The 27,843-nt window shown below is 44.4% G+C and overlaps 1 protein-coding gene across 1 annotated transcript in view; it reads right to left on the reverse strand.

Annotated features, from left to right (window-relative positions):
* Positions 1–27,843, reverse strand: part of JAK1 (Janus kinase 1) — a 30,895-nt gene that overhangs the window by 983 nt on the left and 2,069 nt on the right. Inside the window, exons 3-22 of the mRNA XM_074152104.1 lie at positions 26,626–26,749; positions 21,199–21,352; positions 19,114–19,277; positions 18,203–18,545; positions 16,627–16,800; positions 16,318–16,475; positions 15,500–15,623; positions 13,547–13,733; positions 11,528–11,634; positions 10,567–10,713; positions 9,320–9,407; positions 8,120–8,247; positions 7,452–7,587; positions 6,861–7,012; positions 3,998–4,148; positions 3,195–3,289; positions 2,800–2,992; positions 2,113–2,237; positions 1,126–1,298; positions 764–881 (exon numbers count right to left, since the gene is read on the reverse strand). Coding sequence (XP_074008205.1) covers positions 764–881; positions 1,126–1,298; positions 2,113–2,237; positions 2,800–2,992; positions 3,195–3,289; positions 3,998–4,148; positions 6,861–7,012; positions 7,452–7,587; positions 8,120–8,247; positions 9,320–9,407; positions 10,567–10,713; positions 11,528–11,634; positions 13,547–13,733; positions 15,500–15,623; positions 16,318–16,475; positions 16,627–16,800; positions 18,203–18,545; positions 19,114–19,277; positions 21,199–21,352; positions 26,626–26,749 — 3,041 coding nt within the window. The remainder of the gene's footprint in view (positions 1–763; positions 882–1,125; positions 1,299–2,112; positions 2,238–2,799; positions 2,993–3,194; positions 3,290–3,997; positions 4,149–6,860; positions 7,013–7,451; positions 7,588–8,119; positions 8,248–9,319; positions 9,408–10,566; positions 10,714–11,527; positions 11,635–13,546; positions 13,734–15,499; positions 15,624–16,317; positions 16,476–16,626; positions 16,801–18,202; positions 18,546–19,113; positions 19,278–21,198; positions 21,353–26,625; positions 26,750–27,843) is intronic.

A 27,843-nucleotide genomic window follows, 5' to 3' on the forward strand; every position in this document is an offset into this window, starting at 1 on the left:
TCAGTAGATGCTTATCTGTAGCTACCGCGCGCCATGTACTCGCTTTAGAAAACAGACAGTAATAATTATAAACACAGTTTCCTCCCTAGGACACGTGGTTGCCACAACCTAACTCTGTACAGGGTCTTTAGTGAAAGACACCTCGAGGGCTGGGTCCAGTGTTGGGCCCCTCGTGACAGGAAAGACAATGAGGGGCTGGAGCAGGTCCAGAGAAGGGCAATGGAGCTGGTGAGGGGTCTGGAGCACAAGTCTTGTGAGGAGCAGCTGAGGGAGCTGGGGGTGTTCACCCTGGAGAAAAGGAGGCTGAGGGGAGACCTTCTCGCTCTCTACAACTGCCTGAAAGGAGGGTGTAGCCAGGGGGGGTCGGTCTCTTCTCCCAAGGAACAGGCGATGGGACAAGAGGAAACAGCCTCAAGTTGCCCCAGGGGAGGTTTAGGATGGATATTGGGACAAATTTTTCCCCCAAAAGGGTTGTGAAGCCTTGGCAGAGGCTGCCCAGGGCAGTGGTGGAGTCGCCATCCCTGGAGGGATTTCAAAGCTGGGCAGACGTGGTGCTGAGGGACATGGGTCAGCGGGGGTTTGGGCAGTGCTGGGTCGATGGTTGGACTCCATGATCTGAAAGGTCCCTTCCAACCCAGACAATTCTATGATTCTATAAAATAAAGAGATTCATTCCACTTCTTGTTTCCAAAAATAATAACTATTTAAAAAAATAAATCTGGTTTAAGCAGCTTTAGCAGCAATGTCTTTCACAGCCACTTACTGCCATGGGACTGGCCTCGGAATCACAGTAGGTCAGCAGTTCGTAGAGCGTCACCCCGAACGACCAGACGTCCGAGGCGATGTAGAATTTACTCTGGAGCAGGCACTCCGGGGCGTACCTGCGGGCACAGCGTTACACTTCATTCAGACCTTCTCACACAGGCACAACCCTACGCCTTTAAAATAAGCGAAGTAAAGAGGCGCCTTCTGCGTTCATACAAAGATCGTGGGGAAAATGGATCATTAAGCGCAGGAAGAAATAAAAAGCACCGTAACAGTCTGGCAGGTGCCTTTGCCTTGCTCTGACGCTGTGCCTTTATTTAGGCACGGTCCGGTTAAAGAGAACGAGTTAGAAATTATTACCAAAAGACAGGGCTGTCGAGGTCATCCTTGACGGTGTAGTACTCCTTGTCGGTCTCGATGGCTTTGGTGAGACCAAAGTCTCCGATCTTCACTCGGTTCTCACTTTCGACAAGGACGTTTCTCGCTGCTAAGTCACGGTGCACGTACTGACAGGAGCCCAAATAGTTCATTCCCTAGGAGAGAAAAAGCCTTTTATGCTGGTTTTTCCAGTACTTAAGTCACTGTTTTTCTCCAGCTTCCCCTTCAAGTGCTCCCTGGTCGAATTGGTAACACCCCACCCACGTTTCCCACACCACGTTCTCCATCTGTTGGCACTTCCCAGGGTCCTTTTCTGACACCCCCCGCCTTAAACTCAGCCTTTGGGTTCCTCATCTATTGAGACTCTTGTTTCCGCTTTGTGCGTTTTAGTTTTCAGCTGAAAATTAAAAAGCCCTGTCCTCAGAGCCTTCTCTCCACCGCAGCAGCCCCTTTGTCTGTCTCTACGCTTCCTGTCACTGCCCGGTCCACCATCATGGTTTAGTGATGGTTTTTTTAGTCAGAGTTAGGTTGATGGTTGGACTAGATGATCTTGAGGGTCCCTTCCAACCCGGACAATTCTATGATCGTCACAAAACCACGGTCTCCTGCAGAAATCACGTTGCTTCATGTGGCCTGACCGCACTGGCCTCTACTCCTTGCTTTAGCCTCGCACGCTGCTCCTTCCCTCTCGCCAGCAAACCCTTTCTAAACGCTGTCCTCCCTCCTGACACCTCAAATCCTGCAGCAGGAACAACTTCTCATAATAAACTTTTAAGGAAAGGAACTTGGCAATTATTCTCTCACTGATCTTTGTGCCGGCAGCACCTGAAGCACAGGAGAGGCCACTTTAGGGTTCAGGTCCTTGGGGACGGAGCAAGGAGAATCTCCTCCCCCCCCCAATTAAATTAAATATAAATATTAAACGAATCAAACGGAAGAGCTGCAGGAAGGCTGCGGTGCCAGGCTCACCTTGCAGATCTGAACCGCGTATCTGAGAAGTTGCTTGAGATTGATTTTGTTCTTGTTCCGCGGGAGATACTCCTTCAGGCTCCCAGAAGGAAGAAATTCCATGATGAGTTTAATCCCACTTCCTCCTAAAAACAGAGCGTGCGTTTAATTCGCAGACACGAGACCCTTCTCATGGCATCACCAGTAACTTCTGTACAACCCCCCAGCGCTGGGAGCATCTGTAAGGATATCGTGTGGCCACGGCCGGACTGTGGGCTAATGCCCATTGTCGGTCACTGAGCCAACCCAGAGGAGAGCCTACTCCAGGCAGCACAGTCACTGAATGTAAAGTTTCTAAATACTGTTTTAGAACAGGCACCACTGTAAATGCAGAAATATAAGGCAATAGAGCTTTTTTCTCTGAATGATAACGTCTGGGCTTATGGGGCCATGACCCAGCTCCTGGAACACAGACACCCCCGCCTGCCCGGGAGCGCGGTGTTTTAATGGATTTGGTGAGAGCATCAACCCCGGGGCTGACATCCAAGTTAGCTGAGCTCAGAAATGGGCAAGAGGAGGACTTCAAAGATAAACTGCTGCTTTTTCCATGAAAAAAGAGATCTAAACCCGTAAGACTGAATTAAGACTGTTTTGCTTCTTAAAATGCTTCATTTCTAAAGGAAAACCCTCTTCTATAGGAAGATTTACCGTCTTCTGTGCAAATTCCCTTATATTTGACAATGTTCTCGTGATAAAGATTCCTCAAGATTTCTATTTCCTTCTTGAGGTCAGCGATGTGGTTCCCTCCGCTCTCCGGCTTTAGCGATTTAACCGCCACTTGCTCCCCGGTGTTGTCGCCTTCTGGGTCGTATCTGCAGAGCTCAACCTTGCCAAAGTGGCCCTGATTGTACAAGAAAGAGCACGATTTAACGCAACATTCCCCAGCCGCGGTGTCACGGACACAATATTTCAGGCATTTATTTTAGACATTTACGGTTCCCATCTTCCTGTTGCGACACCGCGAGCGCAAGCAGCGCTCACGCACACACTTACACACACGACACACACACTTATCTGTGTTCCCTATCTGAGGCTGCTCTTACCTCACCCAAGTCACGGATTCTTTTCAGGAATCGTTTTTCAAAGAGCGTGGGATCGACCTCCGTAGCGGGTTTCTTCTCCGAGACGATATCGGGACCTGGGAGTGGAAAGAAAAGCCCCGGGTCAGAGAGATTCCCGTAAGGACACCTCGGTCTGGACTCTTCAAGACGTCCTCGCTCACTTCCAATCTGCTGCTGGTGGGTTCCTATCCCAACTGGCACAACGTTTCTCATTTAAATCCCGCCTATTTCTTGACAGGGAATTCCTTCCTTTGTACACGCCGGTCTATCACTCGCGGATCTTCCTCCCTCACTGTGTGGGGTGCTCGCTGCGTCTTCCAGACACTGATTCAGCTTTCTCTTGGTCTCCTTCCCACCCTGGAGCAGTTACTCAGCTTCTATGACCGTTTCATTAGTTATTACTAGGTACGGGACGTCCAGTTTTGCCCTTGACTGATGATCTGTTAGTTTTTTTTGCAGTAATTTCAACATAAGATGAACCAGGGACCAGAGCTGCGTGTGTTAATGCTCTGATTTGGTCAAGAAAGTCTCCTAGAAATCTCACGGAGCTCAAAACTGTCTTGAAACTAAAACTGTTGCATAAAATATGGACCGTTGAATGAAATGGCAGAAACGGCAACACTCTGTGAATAAAACACCCGCATCCTGTGTGCACTCATCTATAGGAAGGGACAGGACATGCTCCTGTCAATACAACGGTCCACAAGATGCTGGCTGGAAGGTGTCCACCAGCCAAATGAACCAGCCTCCCTCCTCCCTCCCCCTCCAGCAAAACCAGGCCTTACTTTGTTCCTCCAGTTTGTTGATGTCCCTCATGATGGCTCTGAAGAAGGGTCTCTGGTGGGGGTCGTAGTTCATGCACTGTTTCATCAGGTCGGCCAGCTCCTTGCACGACGGCGTCGCCAACACGAAATGCCCCTCGTAGAACCTCTCCTTCTGTAAGGGGCAAATGGAAACCGCTGCATGAGTTTTAGCTTTTAACTGAAAACCCCCCAGGCTCTATCTACATCAGAAGATGTGACCCGTTAGATCCTTAACTCGTCGGGAACTTTTTCTTAACTTTGCCAAGGAAATCCTGATTTTCAGCAGTAACTCTACATCACCTCCTGCAGGTGGAGACTGACTATTGTGCTGAATCTGGTGTAGTTTGGAGCAACACACGGAATTTCTGCAACGTGCTAGAGATGTCACCTTTCCAAAGTTATCTTCCTGCCAGGTGCCAAGCTCGCCATGTTAATTATGCACCAGGACATACAAGACAACCTGGATGAGGGGATGGAGTGTACCCTCAGCAAGTTTGCTGACGATACAAAACTGGGAGGGGTCGTTGACATGCCGGAGGGCTGTGCTGCCATACAGCGAGACCTGGACAGGCTGGAGAGCTGGGCAGGGAGGAACCTGATGAACTTCAATAAAGGCAAGTGTAGGGTGCTGCACCTGGGGAGAAATAACCCCCTGCAACAGTACAGGTCGGGGGTGACCTGCTGGAGAGCAGCTCTGAGGAGAAAGACCTGGGGGTCCTGGGGGACAATAGGATGACCATGAGCCAGCAACATGCCCTTGTAGCCAAGAAGGCCAATGGCATCCTGGGGTGCACCAGGAAGAGTGTGACCAGCAGGTGGAGGGAGGTCATCTTCCCCCTCTGCTCTGCCCTGGGGAGGCCCCATCTGGAGCACTGGGTCCAGTTCTGGGCTCCCCAGTTCAGGAAGGACAGGGAACTGCTGGAGAGGGGACAGCAGAGGGCTACAAAGACGATGAGGGGACTAGAACATCTCTCTGCTGAGGAGAGGCTGAGGGACTTGGTCTTTCTAGTCTGGAGAAGAGAAGACTGAGGGGGGAACTGATCAACACCTATAAATACTTCAAGGGTGGGTGTCAGGAGGATGGGGCCAGTCTTTTTTCAGTGGTGCCCAGGGACAGGACAAGAGGTAACGGGCACAAATTTGAATATAAGAACTTCCATCTAAACATGAGGAGGAACTTCTTTCCTGTGAGGGTGGCAGAGCCCTGGAAGAGGCTGCCCAGAGAGGTGGTGGAGTCTCCTTCTCTGGAGACATTCAAAACCCGCCTGGACGTGTTCCTGTGCAACCTGCTCTGGGTGGACCTGCTTTGGCAGGGGGTTGGACTGGATGATCTCCGGAGGTCCCTTCCAACCCCACGTGATTCTGTTCTTCACAACCCTGCAGAAGGTACCAGCTTCGGGGCAGAAGGGACCGGGTCGGGGGTGGGGGAGGAGTTGTGTGCTTTCTAAGCTCTGCAGAACCCCCTCGGCTGTTGGCCACATGCAGGAAGCTGATTGTAGCCGGGGCAGCGAGTTCCTCTCAGCCACCTCCTGTTAAAACAACTCGGGCAGTGACTCAAGTGCTCAGTCATTTCCTTCAGCCCAGCAGTGGCTGCCCCACTCCAGCGCCCTCCCAACGCAGCCAGGCTTCCAGAGAGAAAAAAAGCACATTTGGAACACATGCTGAGGGAGCACGGCAGCGATGGATAGAAACTGCCAGCACTTGGGCAGAACAAGGGTTATTTAACATTTCTTCTTATATTTCAGAGCAAACAGTAACGGTGCCCCAGTTCTGAACTAATGTCCAGAAGAAACAAGCAGGAACAGAAGAACCTGGTTGCTCTTTAAGCGGAACCTCAGTCAGTTTGTAACCGGACACAGGGCTTAGAAAAGATGTGAGAGCACCGGAAGTTCTGTTTAGTTGTTACTATGCTGAGTTTTGAAAGTCTCCAACAAGCTCAGGTTGAAGCAATAATTAGCAATTTTTGTAGTAAGGACAAGAATTGCAGCTCTGAGGAAAAAGACCTGGGAGTCCTGCTGGACAACAGGATCCCCATGAGCCAGCAGTGTGCCCTTGTGGCCAAGAAGGCCAATGGCATCCTGGGGGGCATCAGGAAGAGTGTGACCAGCAGGTGGAGGGAGGTCATCCTGCCCCTCTGCCCTGCCCTGGGGAGGCCCCATCTGGAGCACTGGGACCAGTTCTGGGCTCCCCAGTTCCAGAAGGACAGGCAACTGCTGGAGAGGGTACAGCAGAGGGCTACAAAGATGATGAGGGGACTAGAACATCTCTGTGATGAGGAAAGGCTGATGGACTTGGGTCTTTTTATTCTGGAGAAGAGAAGACTGAGGGGGGAACTGATCAACACCTATAAATACTTCAAGGGTGGGTGTCAGGGGGATGGGGCCAGTCTTTTTTCAGTGGTGCCCAGGGACAGGACAAGAGGAAATGGGCACAAACTTGAACATAAGAAGTTCCACCTAAACATGAGGAGGAACTTCTTTCCTGTGAGGGTGGCAGAGCCCTGGAAGAGGCTGCCCAGAGAGGTGGTGGAGTCTCCATCTCTGGAGACATTCAAACCTCCCTGGACACGTTCCTGTGCAACCTGCTCTGGGTGGACCTGCTTTGGCAGGGGGTTGGACTGGATGATCTCCAGAGGTCCCTTCCAACCCCACATCATTCTGTGATTCTAGGATTCTGTGAATTCCTGCCGGAACCTGTAGCAATTTAGATGGATCGGCCCCGTATCAAGTCCAGCTGAGCTGGTTTTCCTGTAAATTGAAAGCAACTCAAACTGGGTATGGGAACTAAAGTGCCTAAAAGGACGTATTTGAGAGGTCAAGGTGAAGTTTGTGTCATGTAGTTTTACCTCTGCTAACGTCTTGTCTTTCAGCGGTATTTCTCCGTTATAGCAGATTTCCCACAGCGTTGTACCAAAACTCCACTTATCTGCTGCAATGCTCAAGTTTTTGGAGTCTTCCACACACTCGGGTGCGATCCAGGGGATTCGCTCCACGCACTCTTGGGTAAAACACAGAATCAAAGCATTCTGGAGTTTATATCAAAGGACTGAAAAAAAACAGCTTTCTAACTTAGTTATTCTTGTTTAACAGCCGCATAATTAAAACAAACTAAAGCTGCAGTATTTGTCTAGCTTCAGGGAAATTTTGATTCTCCAATCCCCTTTCTCAGAAGGATGTTTCTGTGGCTTTTACAAGGTTGTGCCTTGAGCCCTTGATGCAGAAACTGAGGTTCCTTCTGTATTTCACTAGACTTAATGTGACTTTTTAAGAGAAATGAATACAAGTACCCACCGTCAGCAACTCTCCTTTACTTCTGTGTAATTTTCAGATTCATGGAAGCTGATTACTTCTATTTTAGACCCAGTTCTAGCTGGTATAAATGATATTTCTTCCTTCCCCACCACACTGAAGAGAGAAATCTGGTTCCTGTACCATACCTTGCCGGGACAGCACAGTTATGGGTATTCCAGGGTCGCTCAGCTTGATGAAAGGGCCATATTCAGTGTCAATTCCCTCTCTTGCCAGTAGGATGTTTTTAGTACACACATTTCCATGTACCAAATCCTTATCCTCCTACAGTAAGGGGGGAAAAGAAGAGTGAGTGGAGTGAGCTCTGCAAGTGCTCTAATGTACCTACAGCACAGGGCATCACTGCAAAATACCCCAAGCTGAAACCCAAAAATACAGCTTGGAAGAAATTATGCTAGAGAAAAACAGGAAAAGGAGGAGGAGGGAAACACACTGTTCATACTCGGGTATCTCTATTTGTAGAGCTGATGTATTCGGGGGGAAAAGAGCAACTTTATACTCCTTTTTTCACAAAGAATATACTTGCAGAAAGGGGGAGCTGTGACAGCGTCCCCAGACACACAGTGGAACCGGTGGCAGACGCAAGCACAGAGCCTGCGTGACCTGCTGATAAAAAAAGAGCTCATCACCTTCTCTGAGAGTCCTTCTCCTTATTTAAAGCAACATAATGAATACAAGAAGAGTATTCTTGCACCATCCCACTACCTGAGAAAGGCAGTTACTCATGCCTGTGAAATCTCTGTGGCCTTAGGGTGCAGCAGCTAGAGGCAACGCTTGTGTCAAGATGTCCCCTTACCAAGTAGCTTAGTGCGCTTGCCAGTTGCTTGGCAACTTTGAATTTCCAGGGAGTTGTCAGAACTTCACTCTTCCGATGCATGAACAGATCCAGAGGCCCAAATTCAACAAACTCTTCAACCATGATATCTGCAAAGTCAGGAGCATAAAGTCAGTATCGCGATAACCACTGTCTGGAGTAACCCAACAGGCCCGTTACCACCTTCCCTGCCCCGGACAAGCTACTTGTCGTGTCTTTATTTCACCTTCCTCAAAGTTTATCTCAGCGCTCAGAGTCCACATTAACAGGCCGAGAAGAGTGGATTTATGTAGTAAACGAACAGTAAACCTGGAACCTTTGCCCAGAGAAGCTGTGGCTGCCCCATCCCTGGAGGGATTCAAGGCCAGATTGGAGGGGGCTTGGAGCAACCTGGTCTGGTGGGAGGTGTCCCTGCCCAGGGCAGGGGGTGACACTGGGTGGGCTTTAAAGTCCCTTCCAACCCAAACCATTCTGTGATTCTATGAACAAAGCATTTCAAGGGCAAAGCCTTCCCAGGGAAGTAATGTCTGCCAGAAGGCTAGTTTGTATGGATACAGAATCCCAGAATGATATGGGGTTGGAAGGGACCTCTGGAGATCATCCAGTCCAACCCCCTGCCAAAGCAGATCGACCCAGAGCAGGTTGCACAGGAACGAGTCCAGGCGGGTTTTGAATGTCTCCAGAGAAGGAGACTCCACCACCTCTCTGGGCAGCCTCTTCCAGGGCTCTGCCACCCTCACAGGAAAAGAAGTTCCATCTAAACATGAGGAGGAACTTCTATGTTCAAGTTTGTGTTCGTTATCTCTTGTCCTGTCCCTGGGCACCACTGAAAAAAAGACTGGCCCCATCCTCCTGACACCCACCCCTTAAGTATTTATAGGCGTTGATCAGATCCCCCCTCAGTCTTCTCTTCTCCAGACTAAAAAGACCCAAGTCCCTCAGCCTTTCGACAGCACCACCGTCACTCTAGCATTCCGGTCTCCAGAAGTCATCCTGTGAGGCACTTAGTCAAAGACAGCACTGGAAGGGGAACTTATTAGCAGAAAGGACTGCTGTCTTGCTCTTCCACGTCTGTCTGCACTGCAAAAATCAAGAGGCAGCAGCTGCTGACCCCACCTCCCCCCATGCTGGCTCCAAGCTGAGTGGCTGCCCTGTCCCTCCTGAGATGTTCACCCAACTCACTTTCTACGTCACGGACGCAGACACCGTGGAGGAGGACGATGTGCTTGTGAGACACCTGCCTCATCATGCTTGCCGTTTCGAAGAACGCCTGTTGGAAAACGTAAGAGATAAGTCATTAAACTGCCGGTCGTGGTGGGAGTCATCCAAGTGTCTAACAACTACAGAGCATCAAGTAACAAGAACGTTTGCAAAAGATCACTGTTTTTTCCAGTAACATAAAGGGCCATCCCACTGTAGCAATGGGGCAATGGAGGGCTGTCAGAGGTGGGTTGTTGTTCACGAGGTCTGTAAGCGACCAAAGCTCTTCCCTGCACTCTCGCAGACACACACAGACTAGGGCTCAGCATCCCCCGTGTGATGTGAGCCTCTTACTAGATGCACTTTGGGCTGCCAGAAAGACTTAATATAGGGAAGATGAAACTTCGAATTAGAGAAAAATCTAGGTTGGAAAGGTCCTCTGGAAGTTACTGTCTCCCACCTCCAGCTCAAAGCAGTTCTAGCTTCATGGTTGTCAGATGCTCAAGGATTTATTTCAGTAGGAAATGGCCTTAAGTGCCGCCAGGGGAGGTTTAGGATGGATATTGGGACAAATTTCTTCACAGAAAGGGTCATCAAGCCTTGGAACAGGCTGCCCAGGGCAGTGGTGGAGTCGCCATCCCTGGAGGGATTTAAAAGCCGGGGAGACACAGTGCTGAGGGACATGGGTCAGTGGGGGTTTGGACGCTGCCAGGTTAACAGTTGGATTCAGTGATCTGAAAGGTCCCTTCCAACCCAGATGATTCCATGATTAAGCAAAATGCCGATCAAGCAACTCGCCCATGGCCACGTTGATGACAGAACTGGTGACACTCACAGCTCAAGGCATAAGGCAGAGGTTATTTCTGGTGGGCAGCAGTACCCTCACTGATCTCCACGGCTCTCAGCTGCCAGACTGTGGGTACAGATTTGATGGTGCTTTTCACATCACAGCAAGGCCTGGGGCCGTTTCCCTTGCGCTCGTGGTCTGGAACATTGGCCTGCTCCAGCCAGACCCGATGCTGCTGCCCATATAATGAGATCAGCTTACTGAGTATCTCAAAAATGCTGGTCAATGTGGATTTGACTGCCTAAAATGGTGAGATACACCTCCAGCATCTTCCTATTCCCTTACTGTATAGCCTTCTTCTAAAGGCTTCTTCTAGTTAACCATGTACAAGATGGTGAGGCCCAGTATTCGTAGTACAACAGAGAAAAAGGACAAAACTTGCCAAAGAAATGTCTCTGTGGCTGGGGTCCAAGACTTTGAGGAGGACTTTAATCTCTTTTTCATTCTGATAGCCTTCATTCTCATCGTCTTTGTAGTTGAGAATCCCTGAGTAAATCTGTGTTCTCGTCCCTCTTCCAAGATGTTCACCCTAAGACATAACACACCGTTTGTTTTTCAAACCATGACATGAAGGAAACAAGCGTAAACTTACACAAATACTTGAATCTGCACTCTGTTCTGCCTCTCCAAGTAGAGAGAGGACCGGGCTTTCCACTTATCTAGCTTCATATAGACTTAGAATTATTCCAGTGAGAAACCAGTGACAGCTTTAGTGGTGTCTCTGAGCACACTCCGACTGCAAACTCATTTGATATTAAAGATCTATTACATCTCCCTTACACCAAACAGGTTCAATGTGATCTAATGTTATTAGACTAAACACCAAATGAATAAATAACACCTGACATCTTATTTACAATAAGCTGCTATTGAGGCAATCTTTAATGTGTTTCCAAAAGTCAGAGGAAGTAATATTTCAATGGAATGCTTTGTTTGGGAAAGCAATTTCCTCCTAAATAACATAGGATTCCGCCATGGGTATTTTTGCAGGAAGCCTGTGTGCTGACTGTAAATATACCAATCAAGAAACAATGAACGTAATCTATATCTGTCTTCCCTGGTCAGTGATGCAATTTCAAAAAAAAACAAAACCCAAAACTTGTTATTTAACTGAAGAAGTTAACTGCATGATTCAAAAGCTCAGGTCTTTTAGAAACATTAAATGGGATTTCTGCATTCAAGCCACTGTGTGATTTTTGAAGTTTATTCAGGTCACCTGCATCACTAACTGCAAACAACCATCACAAAATCTGGGAAAATTTGGGTGCCAGATCAGCTTGAAACGTCAAATTTTGAATCCTAAGACTCTTCAGAGCTTTTAAATGCTTCGCCCAGCTGCCCACCTGTATGATTTCTTCCTTGAGGATTCGGTGGAAACTCAGCTGCCCCAGGTGGTAAACGGGCTGCCATTCCTGTGCCTTCTTGGTTGCAACTAGCAAGTTGGAGATTTCTGGAAGGCAGGGAAAAGAAAACAGTCTTTAAGGCTTTCAAATATAACTTTCTCGGTCAATAACATTATTATATATGCTCAATGCAAGGTAAATCCCCAATGGATGAGGACGAAGTGACTTAATTTCTCAACTTCTATTCTGTCATTCAACAGAGAATTCACTAAAATAGAGCTGCATATTTTATATTATATACAGTCTGAATATTAGCCATATTGGGGCTTTTATTAAGAAACTGATAGTGTTTACTGTGCAGAGAAAGACCCAGGATGGAAAGAAGAAACATCTCTGCTGTACCTTAAATAAAAAACCCACACACTCCCTCCTGCCAGCAGGTACAACTCCTTCCCAGCGCGCAGATGGGTGAGGGGTAGAGTCTTGTTTCCTCTCTTTACCCCCTTGAAAATGTCTTGCTCCCTGGGAAACACTAACAATCTGTTAGTTCCAGTCTGTTTCCAGAGCACTGGAATTAAACTGGGGAATGGGAAACGAACAGAAGGAAAAGACTCCAAAGCCCGGTACTTCCTCCAGCCTGCTTCTGGTCAGGGAGAGGCACAGTTAGATCCAAAAGTCTCCCACGTGGATTTTGCCTTTCCCCTGTTTGACAGCAGGGATTATTAATTACGCTGCGCCGGGCTTAGATCTCTGTGTGCATCTGGCCTTCCCATTACTGCCAGCAGAACGTCTGCGTCGGGGCTAAACCGTGAGCCAGCACCCTGAAAACAATCAGTAACAAACCGTAGGCCGGAAAAAGTTTCATTTCTGTGTCCCCTAAACTTCTTGAACTAAATAGATTCAAAAAGAAGGAAAAAAACAAAACGGGGAAGAGACAGGCACAGATAATGCCCTGGATCCCACTGTAACTGATGCCAACGAAAAGCTGAAGTGGGCAGTCAACTCCTCGACCCGTTTGATTTTATTCCAAATACAGCTGTCAAAATGTAATCAGAATGTCAAAAATGTATAATCTCCCCACACTCCAGACAATTACCAACGTTCTTCAGTTGCTGAGAAGCTCAGCGACTACCTACAGAGCACTCTCCTCTAAATCCATCAGAACAAGCAGGTAATTAATGTAGCTCAGTTATTCCCCTTATTCTAACAGGAAACCATTATCTGATCAACACAATCACGCCACTGTGTTTCCTCTTTCATACAAAATTCAGCTGCAAGACGCTTGTAGCTTATAGCAAATGATTTTAGTAAGCAATTAACAGTTTAACAAACGCATGACTGTCCCAAGTCCTCTAAAATCTGCCCTCGCAGACGGATTTACTGACTGTGAGCCTGTTCTGCTCACTAACAGTTGCAGATCAAGCCCTCCCTGAAGATTAATAGAGCAAAACCAGCTCATGATGAGAGCAAACAAGCTTCAAACCCAAGGCTGCAGCCCTCCTGTGCCAGAGGAATGCAACACGATGTATACGTGACTCGGTGGAGGAAAGGAAGAACCTTATATAGTCCCTGCTCCGCCGCAGCATTTCAGCCCCTGCCTCTGAGTCAGCCGTGACATTTTCTGTTTAAAACAAATCTCGAGTTCCACCTCTGCTGTCGATACTGCAGGGCCAGCTGGTTTAGGTGAAAAAAAAAAAAAAAAAAAGGAAACCGGAACTTTTCTCACTGTCATTTGAGAAGTTCACACAAATAAGGCTCCCAAGAAGCACCAGCCCCTGAGCATCCTGTGCTGAGCTTGCATCACTGGGAGGAAACCCCTAAAACCTTGCTCACAGCCTTTGCTTTTGCTTTTTGGCCAGGCTCCTACCTTCACCAAGAAGGAAGAAACTTCATATATCATTTTTGAATTGACAAAAGAGCTTCGCACAAGAATACAGAACAAACCAAAGACACTGCTACTTCTGGAGTTTGTTTCCTTTTGACACCAAAGTTCGTTGCCTCTATTAAAGGACAAACTACCTCTTGGTTTGGGTTGGCAGCACCTCTTCAGTGTAAAGCTTATGTTGTCTGTCCGAAGTATTTGTCCTTTCAAGTGATCCATCAGCTCTTTTAAGGAGGAGAAAGACTTGTTTGAACCATGTAGGAAGTACCCGCCTTTCTTCACCTCGATCTGGAAGTTCTTGTACTGGATTGAATTATTTATCATCTGTTATTAGGGAGGAGAGAGGGGAAAAAAGAAAGTGAAATATAATCATTAAAGTGAAAGAATGTTTTAAAGCCAAAAAAGCTCCCCTGAAGCCTTTGAAATTACATGTAGGACCAGTTAATCACTTGCTCTTAAAAAACTAGAGTCCTCCAATCAGACTCCAACGAAGTGGGAAAAGGCCCTAAAATTCCTATAAACTTCAGTCCCAGGAAGGCTCATAACAACATAGTGGAAGAAGAGCAATATAAAGATGCCATCATCCAACAAGCCCAGTCATGGCTTCTGTGTTTTGCAAAGCCTGAGGGTGTGCAGAAGCCCCGACTCTTCAGAAGGAATTTTCTCTTCACTCGGTCAAGAATTGCAGAATCTGGCCCACGGTTTCAAAGTCTCAACTTAAAAATAGCAAAACTCCCTTTCACAACCCAGATTGTCCAACAAGTGAAACGAGATTTCAGGCTGTCGTTCAAACCTCCCAGTTTCGTTCAAAGTTATTGAGGAAGAACCACTGAACTTTCATACTCACCTATCTCAAGCCCGTGCCCTTTCCATTTCTACCCTCTGTTCCTGCTTCATCACCTCTAACGTGCTGCAGCTTCCCATCACCTCTTTCTTTATTGTTTCTTGTTTCAAATGTCCCTTCTTGATCTTGCCATTGATCCTATTAACACTTTTTTCTAAGAGAAGGAAAACAGTTTCTACGCCTTCACGCTATTATTATTATTCTTGTGTGAACACTTAAATATCTTCCCCAAACTAGCTGCAGAATTCCAACAGAGGTCAGTAAAATTCAAACTTCTGTGCAGTTGCTGCCACCTTCTTTTCTGCTTTTAACTGGTTCTCTCACTTGTCCCATTTCATCAGCTTTTACCTATCGCTCATCTTTCATACAATATCTTCCACCAGCAAACTGTGTATCTGTGCCCTTCTGTGGTGTGCTACACGTGAAGGCAACTGTCCTCATGCACTGTTCTTTTACAGTGTGTCAGCAGAAACACATTCATATAATTAAATCCATGTTCAAGAAACATTAGGTAAGTTGCAGTGACAAATTCTGTTATGTCGTTCTCACACCAGATGAGTTTTAAAAGCTTAATTTCCATCATGTTCATGCACAGTTTAATTGCTATGAATGGAAACGTTCTGGATGTAATAGAATCACAGAATGGTTTGGGCTGAAAGGGACCTTAAAGCCTATCCAGTGCCACCCCCTGCCCTGGGCAGGGACACCTCCCACCAGACCAGGTTGCTCCAAGCCCCCTCCAACCTGGCCTTGAACCCCTCCAGGGATGGGGCAGCCACAGCTTCTCTGGGCAACCTGGGCCAGGCTCTCACCACCCTCACAGCAAAGAACTTCTTCCCCACATCTCATCTCCATCTCCCCTCTTTCAGTGTCAAACCCTTCCCCCTCCTCCTCTGGCTCCCCTCCCTCATCCAGAGTCCCTCCCCAGCTTTCCTGGAGCCCCTTGAGGGACTGGAAGGGGCTCTAAGGTCTCCCCGGAGCCTCCTCTTCTCCAGGCTGAACCCCCCCAACTCTCTCAGCCTGTAATGAATTGTGTTTCTAGATAGAGCATAAGTGTAGCTATAGCACAAGTGTCTGGGGACAATGAAGCTCTGAGTACAATTATCTACCCTCTGCTGCTCCGGCTCGCAACAAAGATAAGGGTGCCTGCCCTAAAGAACATAAATATATCACCACGGATTACAGGGAGCTGCTGGGCTTTTAGCTGATTACCAGATTACTGCTGGGAACGCCGCACCTGACGTACCTCTGAGCCTTCAAAACACGTCACTGTCATGAGAATGTGGTTGAAGTTCGTGCAGCTCCATCTCAGCACATACATTCCCGCTTCGTTCCCCTCCTGTCGCAGTTTGTTGATGGCGTATTCCGTGCTGAAAGAGTCGAGGTAGAAATGAGGAAAACCAACAAATGAGCAGCTGCATCCCAAAATTTATTATTAGTAAATACACAGGACAGTAATCCTATATTTGGAACAAAAATGTGTAAGAGCAACTTAGAAATATTTCTATTATTAGTAAAACATGGTTTAATTGTGCCCATATGCTCACATTTAGCTGCACAGAGCAAAGGAAGAATGATTTATTAAGCTCTTAGCATGCTTAATGAGGAAATTCTACATCCAACACAGTGTGCACATAAGCTCTCAGTTTTCTATATATTGCACCTTCAAACATAAAAGGAAAAGCCAACAAGGTGAGCAGAAGGGAAAATAATAGCTATGTAATAAAACAAAGGCTTTGTTCATCCACCCAAGGGCTCCCAGGGTCAGTGTAGACACAAGTTCAACTCTTGTTTACCTAAAAAATTCCCATCTGTTCAATTAATAATGATCTTTATAGCTATTAGTGAAGTAAGCCTCAAAATACTCCTATAGAGAGGAAAAACTGGTTTTATAGACGACTAAGTATTCTTTCGATATAACCCTTAGCAAAACTAAGTTGTTCTACAACCTTTTGGGAACTAACAGCCTTCCAAATGTCAGATTTTCTCAATGGATTCACTATGCAGCAGTATCAGAGGACTAATTATTCAAGTGGAACAATAAAAATCAAACATTTTACTAACCAAATGGGTCCGTGGCATCCGTTTTTTATGTTGTGCTCAATGAGGGGGGGAGCCACGTCTGTGCAGAGGTAATGGTGGGCGTCTGCTGTGAGTCTGAAATACCCATCTATCAGTGACGCAAACGACAGGGCCTCATCGTGTGAGGACAGTTTTAATTCCTACAACAGAAAGGTATTTCAGTAAAGAATTCTTAAAGTCCTTTATTTAAGAGTCCCATTAGAAAATGGTCCTCAAGGAGGTTGTCCCCTGTTGCCCAACAACACCAGAGCTTCCCATGGGAGGGAAACCTCCCCGAGGTTTGGTTCTTACCATTCTTTTGTTATCCTGTTTGTTAATGCTGACTGTAGACTCCTTGATGACAATGTGGGTGATTTCAGGAAAATAGGAAAAATTGTTCCAAGAGTCTCGAATTTTGTGTTTTTCTTCATCCTTTTTGGTTTTGCTGTCAGATTTTTTCTTCTTCTCTTTCTCCATCTGTACGGGCTGCAAATAGATTTTGGATAAAGGTATACCAATAAAAACATTTCATTTTTTTTTTAGCACAGCGTTTTTACTCTAAAACAAAAATTAATGACAAATTAATCTTCCCTGGCTATTTATGGAATGCTTTTTGCACTGAATTATGGCACTGCACACCCAAACTGCCAACAGCAGGTGAAATTCTGCTTGCAAACCACAGCAAAGCTGAGCATCTTACAGGCCAAAAATTAGTGAAAATTATGAGCAACTACTTATTTTAAAAAGATAAACCTTCAGGCTGAGCAAAGCTTCCTGCTAGTCACAGAAAGGTTCTCACTGAGATGCAAGTCTTTGGTTTAGGCATTTAAATAAATATAATCTATAAATCAGCAGAAACAGGAGCCTTACAAGAAACAGGTTGCGCTTCTTGCAAGTTTTTCTGCTCAAAGATCAGTTCTTCCTTCCCTCCCCCCCCCCATCAATACTATCATTTAAAAGATAAATTCTCCATCAGAGATAGAGATAGTTGGGTTCTAAATGGAACCCAACTCCATCTAAATGGAGCGAAGCACAATGCTTTTTGTGTTAAAAAAGATAGCTATCAGTAGGGTTCTCATCACCGGGGGCAACTGCGGCAAGTTAAAAGAGGTCTGTTTGTTCAAGTGTTATATGGGGAGAAAAAAATATAGAATATACCGTAATGCCTTCAAACCTAGAGCATATTTAATATTTTTGTACACAAAGTACAGAAGAGGTTAAGCAAAGTGACCTCAATTAGCAGCACTGAAGCAAGGAACAACATATAAAATATCACTGATATGAAAAAGCTTAGCTTTAATACAGAATCATGGAATCACAGAATGCTTTGGGTTTGAAGCGACCCTAAAGATCATCCAGTTCCACCCCCCTGCCCTGGGCAGGGACACCTCCCACTAGACCAGGTTGCTCAAAGCTCCATCCAGCCTGGCCTTGAACATTTCCAGGAAAGATATCACTATATTTTAATTTATTCATGAAAAGTCTAGGAGTATGAGCAAACACAGCACCTGGGATGCCATATACACAAAGAGCATTATCAGACTTCGATATTGAGGGCCTCCACAGACATTAATCTTTCAAAAGTTGTGTCTGGACTGGCAGAAACAGTATTGTCTTTACTTTTCCTGGTGAAGAGGTTGCCCGGGGTCCATCCTTGGAAGTCTTTAAGACCAGAATGGATAAAGCTCTGAGGAACCTGGTCTGATCTCAAAGCTAACCCTGAACGGGGGGTTGGGACTAGACACCTCCTGAGGTCCCTTCCAACCTGTGAAAGAACTCCTTTCAATAATAAGCTGATCTGCAGTGTTCGAAGATCATGACCACTTTTAAACAGTCGTTATGTCCCCAAAAGCAATCCACTAATTCCCATTTTTCAAGAGATACTTACATTTGGCTTGAGCCTCCACTGAATTCCGTTGTTTCCCGTTACGATGACTTCATATAGTTGAAGGTTCTCATTGTCTCCACAATTAAATCGATTGATTTCATTCTCAGATGAAATCAGCAAAAAAAAAGTCTCAAAAATTTCTGCTCCGTAATGTTTAGTCAAGGTCTCCATTGTTGATAAGTATTTCACTTTCAGATCCCGTGGAGACACACTACTGTCGCAAATGGTTTTGTTGTTAAACTCTTTAAGGAAATGCTTGAAAACATTATTTATCCGAATCCTGGTTAAGAAATTCCGCTGTCTGATAGTCTTGTTCAACGTTTCAGGAATATAAAGCTTGTAACTAGAAGGAAAAACAATGCTATGAGTTAATACTGTTGTCTCCTAAGCTTTTAATTTTCTAAAACGTGCAACCGCCTTACTTTGAAAGTTGCAGAGAACAAGATGCAGTAAATCACTGCGCAGTTGGTACTGTAGCAGTGATTTACAGCATTAATAGCCAACAGGAATTCAAATAATAACCTTATCTGAAAGCTGGATGGATACAACCCACTCAAATCAATAAAGCAATTTATCCTAACAGTTTTCTCATTAGGTTGCCAATTAACAACACTGCCATTTCTGAACCTACTGATGCAGAACCTTGACTTTACAGCAAGTCAACTGGTACCTGACACATCAGCATGCTGGGTGCATTAGCTGCATAGATTTGAAATACTCTCCAGACAAGAAAAAAAAAAATAATCAGGTTTTCTAATACATATTGACAAGATTAGGAAGATCCACATAGTACTAGCAGTGTTGGAGCTTGTATTTCCTGTGCAGTCAGACCCTGGAAGGTAAAATGCTTAAAATCCCTTCTGGCAGAGCAGCACAGCAGCCCCAACAGTGACAAAGTTTTCCCAGCTCACCTGATATCTTTGGGAAGCTCTGGAAGCTTCACGTTTTTCTTGATGGCATAGTGAGAGATGGCAAGGACAGCCATCCCCAGGCATTCGTTTTCTATTTCATGAACCTCTTGATCATTTTTAGGATCGCGGATTGGTGCCAGGCCTTTCACTAAGTCATACTGACCCTTAGGAGGAAGGAAAAAAAGAAAGCTATCAGATTTGGTATTTGTCTTGGTTTATCTATGAGCAAGCAACGTGTCACAAGATCACGGCTCTCCTCCTCTCCTCGAGCAAGAGGAGTCACCCAAAACCGAAAGCCAGGACTGGAAGGGGTAGGAGAAAAAGGAAAGAGCTGTGCAATGGACGAAGTCTTCTCTTAGACCAGTGGAACACGGGCAAGTGCTACTCACCCCACAAGCCCTGCCTATTTGAGAAGAAACACCAAAATTTGTGCCTGGCTGAAGTCTTTTAAAATGACAGTTTGTGGACCAAGTGGAATCACAGGATGGTCACAGCACACCCATCCCACGTACAGTCCACAGCATTGTGGCTTTCACCAAGAAGGTGTGTAGACACCCAGGTAGAACACCTGCACTGCTCAGACACTTACAACTCCCCCATCCCCTCCTTCTATACATTAGCCCACCAAAAATTCACTTGCTTTTTAATTAACTGAGGAAAGCACCACCCCTGCCCCCTTCTAGCACCATCATGATTATTTTTCTAGTGCACAATAAATATTTTGTGTCTCTGCTTTATCTCTGCCCCTTCGTCACCTGGTGTCTCTACGAACCCCGTGCACTTGGGCTCCAAGCCCCATCTCAAAGCCAAGACTGAAAACCCTATGGCATCACCTTGCTCTGGGACAGTCTAGAAAATACTTGGTTACCAAAGAGCATTTCTGTTGCCTTATATCAGAATTAGTGCTTTTCTGTTTTACTTTTTAAAAAATGTTATAACCCCAAAGTAAAGTTCTGCTTAATACAATATTGCCTGACAAAATCCCTTAGGGTCCCTACTCATTCCGCAACTTAAAAGGTGTTTTCATTCTTTTTGCTGGCACTCAGAAAAAGGAAAAAAGGAAAAAACAAAAGAAAGGCCAAAAACCAGTTCTGCAGCATGTTTTCAAACAGTGATTTTGCAAAGTTGCATACATGTACGCAAGGATATTCGTATGAAATAAGGTCTAAGTTAGTTTGATTACACAGAAAAAACCTATTTGCTTTTTTTATTACTTTAGAATGCAAGTGGTAACATTAAAACGCACCCATAGTTGTAGGCTACTTGGTATTTTATTGTGGTTTCACAACAAAACAACAAGGATTCACTGGAAGAGCTTCGTTTTTCTGAAGATGACAACCATATTTCAGAGACTGAAAATGCTGCAGTAATTATACTGAGAATTAACAGTAAACATGGTTTTTCTCCAGTGCGTTTAATTTGCTCATTTCACAAACTTTCATCAACTTCAATCTTCCTGTTTCTTCGATGAAACCAGGCAAGTTACTCATTTGCAGAATCATTTGCGTGTATACAAACTTTTTTTGTAGAAGGGCACAAAAAGCTTTCGGAAATAGGGACCCCGCTTACTTGCCACATCCAACTAGTTGGAGGCACAACAGAAGGAAAGAAAAAGCACCTGTAAACAGGCTGAGTGACAGTGGGTTTGTCGGCCGGTGTTTTAACACCGCACAGTAGGAGAAGGCTCACTAAAAGGACACCATTCTGTCAGTTTAAATACTGCAACTGATCATCTACAGCACAAGAAATGTCAAAGTTCATTATGTGCAAATGTTTTGCAAAAGAAAAGGTGATAGCGTTTATATCCAAAAATATTTAATATTAAAAGAAAGTATGTTATTAAAAATACAGCCCTTTTTAGACTGTGAAATAGACGGTTTCTTTACACCGTCTGCTTATGGGTAGATTGTTCTTCATGTGGCAAATTCTCTCCACCACGCAGAAGGACGAAGAAAATATCAATACTAACAGGTAAGGCTACATGTACTTAAAAAGTCTGAAAACAGGTCTTTAAAGCAGCTTCTACCGAATCAAATAGTTTTTGTGCGACTACAATGGCAGAGGTGTTTGCAAGCAACCTCTTACCTGTGCAAAGATGTATTCTAATGAGTTTGCATCAAGTATAGGGGTTCCTTCTGGTGCCGGCTTCTTCTCGTAAGAGCTCTTTGCCTTCCTTGGCGAGTGTCTCCACACCGAGGGTTCGCTTTCGCTAGTCCCGTGCCAGTTTGTAAAGTAGTATCTTGCAAGAAAAGAGGAATAAACTTTAAAAATCTGAGGGGAAATCCTCCGTTTACACTAGATGCACAATTTAAACTTTGAAAAGAAAACCAGTTACAAGTCAAAATCCCTCAATCTTCCGCCCTGAGGTTGCAACTTAAAGTGGCCCACTGCTTGAAATGGCATGCCTGGCCTGAGGAACCAGGGAAAAATGGTCTATTAGTCCAAGGTCTTCAGCATTTCCACTCAAGAGCAGCTCACTCTTAACTCACAACACCTCGACTGACTGCCTGTCGCATCCCTGCATAGTTCACCAAAGGCGGCAGCATTGCTCAGGGGCCTCCTGGTGCCTCCATCACCTCTGACTTGGCTTGAGCAGTGTAAGAGAGTGCAAAGCCTCCACCCGAAACCTGCTAAAGGAGTTGACATCTACTGAAAATTAATAAAGATTTTGAATTCAAGCTCTGTTAGCGCCTTTTGAGAAATCTTTGCCTGAATTATTCCAGAAACCTGTGTCTATCTGGGTTCTGGTAACGCTGAAACCAAGTAAAGTTTAGTTAAATCTGGTTTGAATCAATGCGCCTTTTGCAAAAGTTCATGCCTTGGGCATGATCACAAACTACTTATAACTAAAAGGTTACAGCAGAGCAGATTTACCCAATTGCTAAGTAGGAATGATTTCTATAAGAATCTGTCAATCTAATTCAAGAGGAGCATTCAGCACGAGCAAGAGCAAACAATGAAGAATTACCGCACTGTATAGATACATCACTGGGTTCATACAAAGGGTATCTGACATTTTGGATGGAGAGTGACCACTGTGAGCATCACATAATTTGTTTCACGCTACCATGACATCTCAACAGCGAAGCTTTTAATGCCTACTTAAATATGTGATCAAAATCACAAAGAATTTTTGTGACCAAAATGAGATCAAACAGCTTTACAGAGAAAAAAGACAAATGAGTGAGAATGGTAATAGACACTGCACTTAAAAAGAAGTAATAAAGAGAAAGCTAGTGGAAAAAACCTAAAGTTTTAAGTAGAAAAAGTTGAGGCATGTGATGGGTATATCCAAGACCTGAACTGGAAATACACATTTTCTGTACTGAAAGAAAAAAACTGAATAAACTACCTTATAATCTATGAACACATTTTGAGATTGCAAATAAGAAATCAGTTTAACTAACAAATCACTATGCTGCCCGAGCAGTTTCATTTCAAACATAACACAATAAAAATGTCAAGAGACGTGTCCTGGAAGACAGAAAGACTGCAGGAAGACCGTAAGCCAACTGGCAAATGTTTATGAACATTATGGTGCAGAACAACCCACACGCAAAGCTGTGTGTTTTAAAATATGTGACTATATCTTTGTGACTTGTCTCTGACCAGACTGGGAGTTCGTGGATGAAGTGCCAGTTCTGCAGTGGTTGAGACCGGTGCGTATCAGTCTCAGTGCAGTCAGGATCTTAAAAGCAAAACAAAATTAGTATTTCTAGATCAGCGCCACGTGTTTAAATCACGTGTTATCTGTACAGCAAGCTGACCATTCAAATGAAGAATTATGTATCAAATTCCTCTTTTAAAGACAAGACTTTCTGTCCAGTGTTTCTGCCCGTCCTTTCTTTTTGGTGAATCTTTTTAAGTCCCCCAAAAGCACGTATCGAAAGCATGAGTAGGAACACCAACACACAAGTATGCCAAGAACTCCTGACAAGTACTGCAAGATACTGCACAACTCCTTTGCCTGAAGCACAAAAAGCAAAGCAAAGCAAATCCTTCTGCCTCCAGGAAATTACTTGGTTTCCGTATGCTCCCTTATAAGATTAGTGATAATTAATAACTCCAATTCTTGTGGTATTTCCTGAACATAATTATGGGCAAGGTATCGTGTATTGTTTGTAATTGAGAAGAGAATTTGCTCCTTTCCCTGTTAAACTGTACTAAGACAACATTTATAAGTTAGGATAAAAATTAGAGCCCCATTGTTTGAGGAACCACATACATAAAGTCTCTGCCTTGAAGAGACTGATGGATTTATGGTAAGGGTGGAGACAGATTATTGCTATTCCACTTTCACGAACAGAAATGGGAGCATAAGCTTCCCAATTCCAAAGTCCTGCAGAGGAGGTGGAAGGGAGACTGAACGCTCCTGATTTCAGGAGCATGTCCCACCTCTCCTTTAACCCAGGGCTGGCACCCCAGCGGGGGTGATTTGGGGAGTCAACCCTAGTGGGTCACCCCAGGAAGGAGCAGTTTTGCCCTTCACCCCTCTCCCCGAGAGCAGCTCTGATAGTCCTTCTCTCCAGAGTTTCCAGAAACACGTGTCTTGGGTCCCTTCTCCACGGCAAGAACCGCTCCTGCCTCTGGCTCAGACACAACCCAGCTACGGAACAGTTAAACTCCTCCTCCATCAGCTGGTGTGCTAATTAGTCCCGGATATTACAAAATACCGTGGTTTCTGATGTTGTAGACAGTTTATTTTTTTCAAACCTTGAGGCAAGTGAAAGAAATATAGGGCTAGTTAACAAAGTTTCTAGTGAAAAGAAAGTCCTTTTGAAATAGTACCAAAAGTACAGCAGCTGGCAGAGATTTGTTGGGGAGAGGAGGAGCAAGGGAAGCCCACGCAATCAGAAATCAACTCTAAAGCTCTCAGCAGTGGCAGAAAAATCAAACAACTAAAAGCATTTGAAACTACTCAGTCACATACTTTCATTTTATATATATAATTTCAATAGGGCATGACTAAATCAAATCTATCAATATAATGAAATTTCAGAAATCCGGCTGTCCACATAAAAATGATTTAGTCTCTAAATGATTATATACAGCCTAACACACTGCGCTATTAAATAAGCCCCTTTTTCAAGAGGAATTCTGCCTCTTGCAGAGCTCAGAATGAACAGTATTCATTTAGAGAACGGTTTCACAATCCTGTATTGCTCATAATTTTTCAGTCCCCAGCCCTGCTGCCAGCTCAGATGCTCAAGCCAAGACACACAATAGATCAGAAATGAAAGAAAAGAAAATATCACTTCACCAATACACTACAATATTCCTTAGGGAGACGGGAATCTTTAGATTTTAGTACTTAATTCATATGGTCTCTTCTTAGATGCACATGAAATTATTTTAAATACATATTATTGACCCAAAGTTTGCCAGTTTTCATGCATGAAGTACATCTGACAAAAGAGATGCCCCTGCCAAACTTCAAATCCCAACTCCAGAGCTTAAAAAAATAAACCACGGGAACTTTTAAATACAGAAAGCAGGGCATTTACCAGCCTCATTCTATAAAATCATAGAACGGAAAAATTTCCAGAACAGAAATTTCACCATAGAGTAATTTTTCCTGTATACCTAGAATTTGATACAGTTACAAACAGCCAAAGAAGATCTATAAGAGGGAGCTTTAAAGCTGGGCAGGTGAGATGCAGTAGGAATGAAAGAGAACACGGAGAGAGTTCTCATCCTTCACCCAAGCCAGAAACTATAATAAACACCAAACACAGAGGAAACTATCTTTTAATAACTGAGTTAAAAACAGCATCATGCTTCTAATCAGAGGATTACATTCCCACAATTACATTTTGCAAATACCAGTAAAGCAGACCACATCAAAGAATTTCAGTATCGGGAAAAACGCCCCAGATTCAGATTATACCAATAAATGTTTTTTATTATCCAGTATATGGTTGATCTGACTGATCTCTTAAAGCAAGAAAGGGCACTTAATGCTCTGTAAGAGGCCATTAGAGTCCTCAGAGCTTCTTTTAGAGAGTCACTCAATACCATTATTGTATGGTGTTTATCTGCCAAACTGAATCACAGCTGTTTAAAGCTGAGATTAGTCGAGGTTAAGTCATTATCATCACTAACAGACTGTGTTAAAGAAGAAAGAAAAGACTATAATATCCCTCTCCTCTTCTAAAGATAGGCATCAGTATTATAATTATTTTAAAAGCAAAGATATTTTTGTTGACTGTCAGTATTTTTTTCTCATAACAGTTCATGATACAACAACAACAGTATCAGTCTGGCACAAACATAATCAGGATTTAAATACCTTGCAGTTAAAGAACATATTTTCAAAGCTCTGTCTTTGAATCCGTACAAGCAAAGAGACTGTTATTCTCCAACAAGCCTAGAAAGTGGTTTGGATGCACAACCTGAGGTTTACACGTGCCAGTTCTCTCATTAGCACGTACAAGCAATAGCCGTGTTGTCTAACTAGAGATTATCAGGAAAAAGCCATCAAAATGCTGTATTAACACTTGGAAGTTTTTTTCTCTACAGCCCAAACTGACTGTGTGTGCGAGTATTACATTTTAAGGCAAAGAGGGAATATTATGTAGAAGCTTATTTTCTTCCAGTTGTACCTTGACAAACCGACAAAAATGACCTGTGGACTTGCTTTAGGAAGGTGGATTGTTTCTAGACTAATTATTCCTGGAAGCAAAGCTCATTCTAGATATTTTTCTCCTATATCATACACTTAAAGCTCATAAAGATGCAGGAAGAAAAGTCAGAATAAAAAATAATAAAAAAAGAAGGCAGTATAATGCTCAGAATCAGATTTCTATCAAATCCTAAAAGGAGGACACCCTTCCTTTAGCTAGGGTGTGTGAGTGCTCAAGAGCTGTCAGCATTATTTTCATTTCCAGTGGAGGAGGGCTGCTGGACCGCTTCAGCCCCACAAATCTCAACAGGCTCCATGCTGTATTTTAAGAGGGCCACCTGAAGCTCAACCATGTCGGATAAAGACCCTGGGAACGATGGTTTCTATTTTCTGGTGCTTTCTCCAGCCCAGTGCACACCACCCACAGCGAGGTCACACCGATTCCCCTACAGTCCCAGAGGAGAATTTCGAAAGCATGTGGCTTTTTCCTTATAAATTAATAGTAAAATTCCCATTGCTTTCAGCAGGAGCACAGTTCACTCTGAGAACTTCAAATGGAAATCGAAGAATGCAAAATACTGACACAACAAAACAACATTTTGGAGCCATTTGTTTCAATTTAGCTTTTAGTTGGTTCAGTCACCGACAGCTTGGTGGATACAGGTTCTTGTGGTTTTTTACCTTCTGGGGCTTTTTTTCAAGGTTATACAGCAAGATGAAAAGAAAGTCAGGAGACGTTTTAAGCTTTTCCTCTTAATCTCTTATCTATGCTGTGAAAAGCAAGCTGCTGCTTTTGGTTTTGCTTTCCTGCTTCTTCAGTGAGCTCAGTAGTAAGAGTCAGGGCATCCACCTATGGCTAAGGAATCCTTTTTCAGGCATTTTGCACTTACCTCATTCGATAATGGAGCCGGTGGGATGTTTTTTCATCTATCTTAAAGACCTTGTTTGGTGCATACCAGAGTTTTTTGTTTTCATCATACAGCGCAAAGAGATTATGGCAGAGAGGAGATATAGCTGTCAGAGAAAAAACAAATGTATGAATCACAAGGCTAGAATGCATACGCACACCGCACAAATACAAATGCATAAAGCAAATATCTGAACTTGCAAAAGAGACCATAAAAAGAAACTGATACCAGGATTAGTTTAAAGCAAACACTAGAAAGTTACGGTTAAAGTGGAACTGCGAACTGCTCACTCCACTGGTTTTACTGTGTACTAAACAGCAGATCATTTCAGCTACTTTTAACATCAAACATTCTGAAATCCTGATTTTGCCAAAGGCCTGAACTTAGGAGGAAATGACTTAAAAAATCTCCACTTTTTCCAGATCACAGAAACGGGTGTTTTAACAAAACCACTCAGCAATACAACTCAGGAGCAATACTCCAAGGCCAGGCTGGATGGGGCTTGGAGCAACCTGGTCTGGTGGGAGGTGTCCCTGCCCAGGGCAGGGGGTTGGAACTTGATGATCTTTTAAGGTTCCTTCCAACCCGAACCATTCTATGATTCAGTTTTACTTTATTGCTAAATTTTACTCCTATGGCTGGAAGAGAAGGGTTTAGTGAAACGATGAAAATCCCCTTCTCATTAGAACACAATCAGAAAGCACAACATGCCATTTTTCCAGTCTTTGTTCATCCAACAGAGGGTTTTCCAACAAAGAACAGACTTTCACTTGTATGTCTAGGGCCACCTGCCTTAACCTTTGCATTTACATCATCCCAGAGGAAAAACAGGCTGGTTATGGTATGTTTACAGGTCTCCCCTTGTTTGAATTCCTCGCTTCAGCTTCCCACTCAATAAGAGGCACTGCCTTTTTGCAAAAGCCCCGGGGAGGGAGGCAGCTCTGTTGCAGAGAGAACTACAGCGTGGGCTTAAGTGTCTTTCTGAAATCGCGCCAACTGCAGAGCACTTTGTTGGGGTCCTGCAGAATTCAGTGAAACCATTTCTACCATGATTTGGGGAGAAAGAGAGCGGAAGGGAAGCCAAGGAAACAAAAACCAAACAGCCTAATTGCAAAGTTCACAAGAAGGTGGGGTTGGGCAGGCAGTGCCTTCTGCAGGGCAATGAGCAGAACCTAGGTGCCATCAACAGTTTAATTATTC

This window comes from Numenius arquata, chromosome 8 (assembly GCF_964106895.1).
Source record: "Numenius arquata chromosome 8, bNumArq3.hap1.1, whole genome shotgun sequence".
Classification (NCBI taxonomy): domain Eukaryota; kingdom Metazoa; phylum Chordata; class Aves; order Charadriiformes; family Scolopacidae; genus Numenius; species Numenius arquata.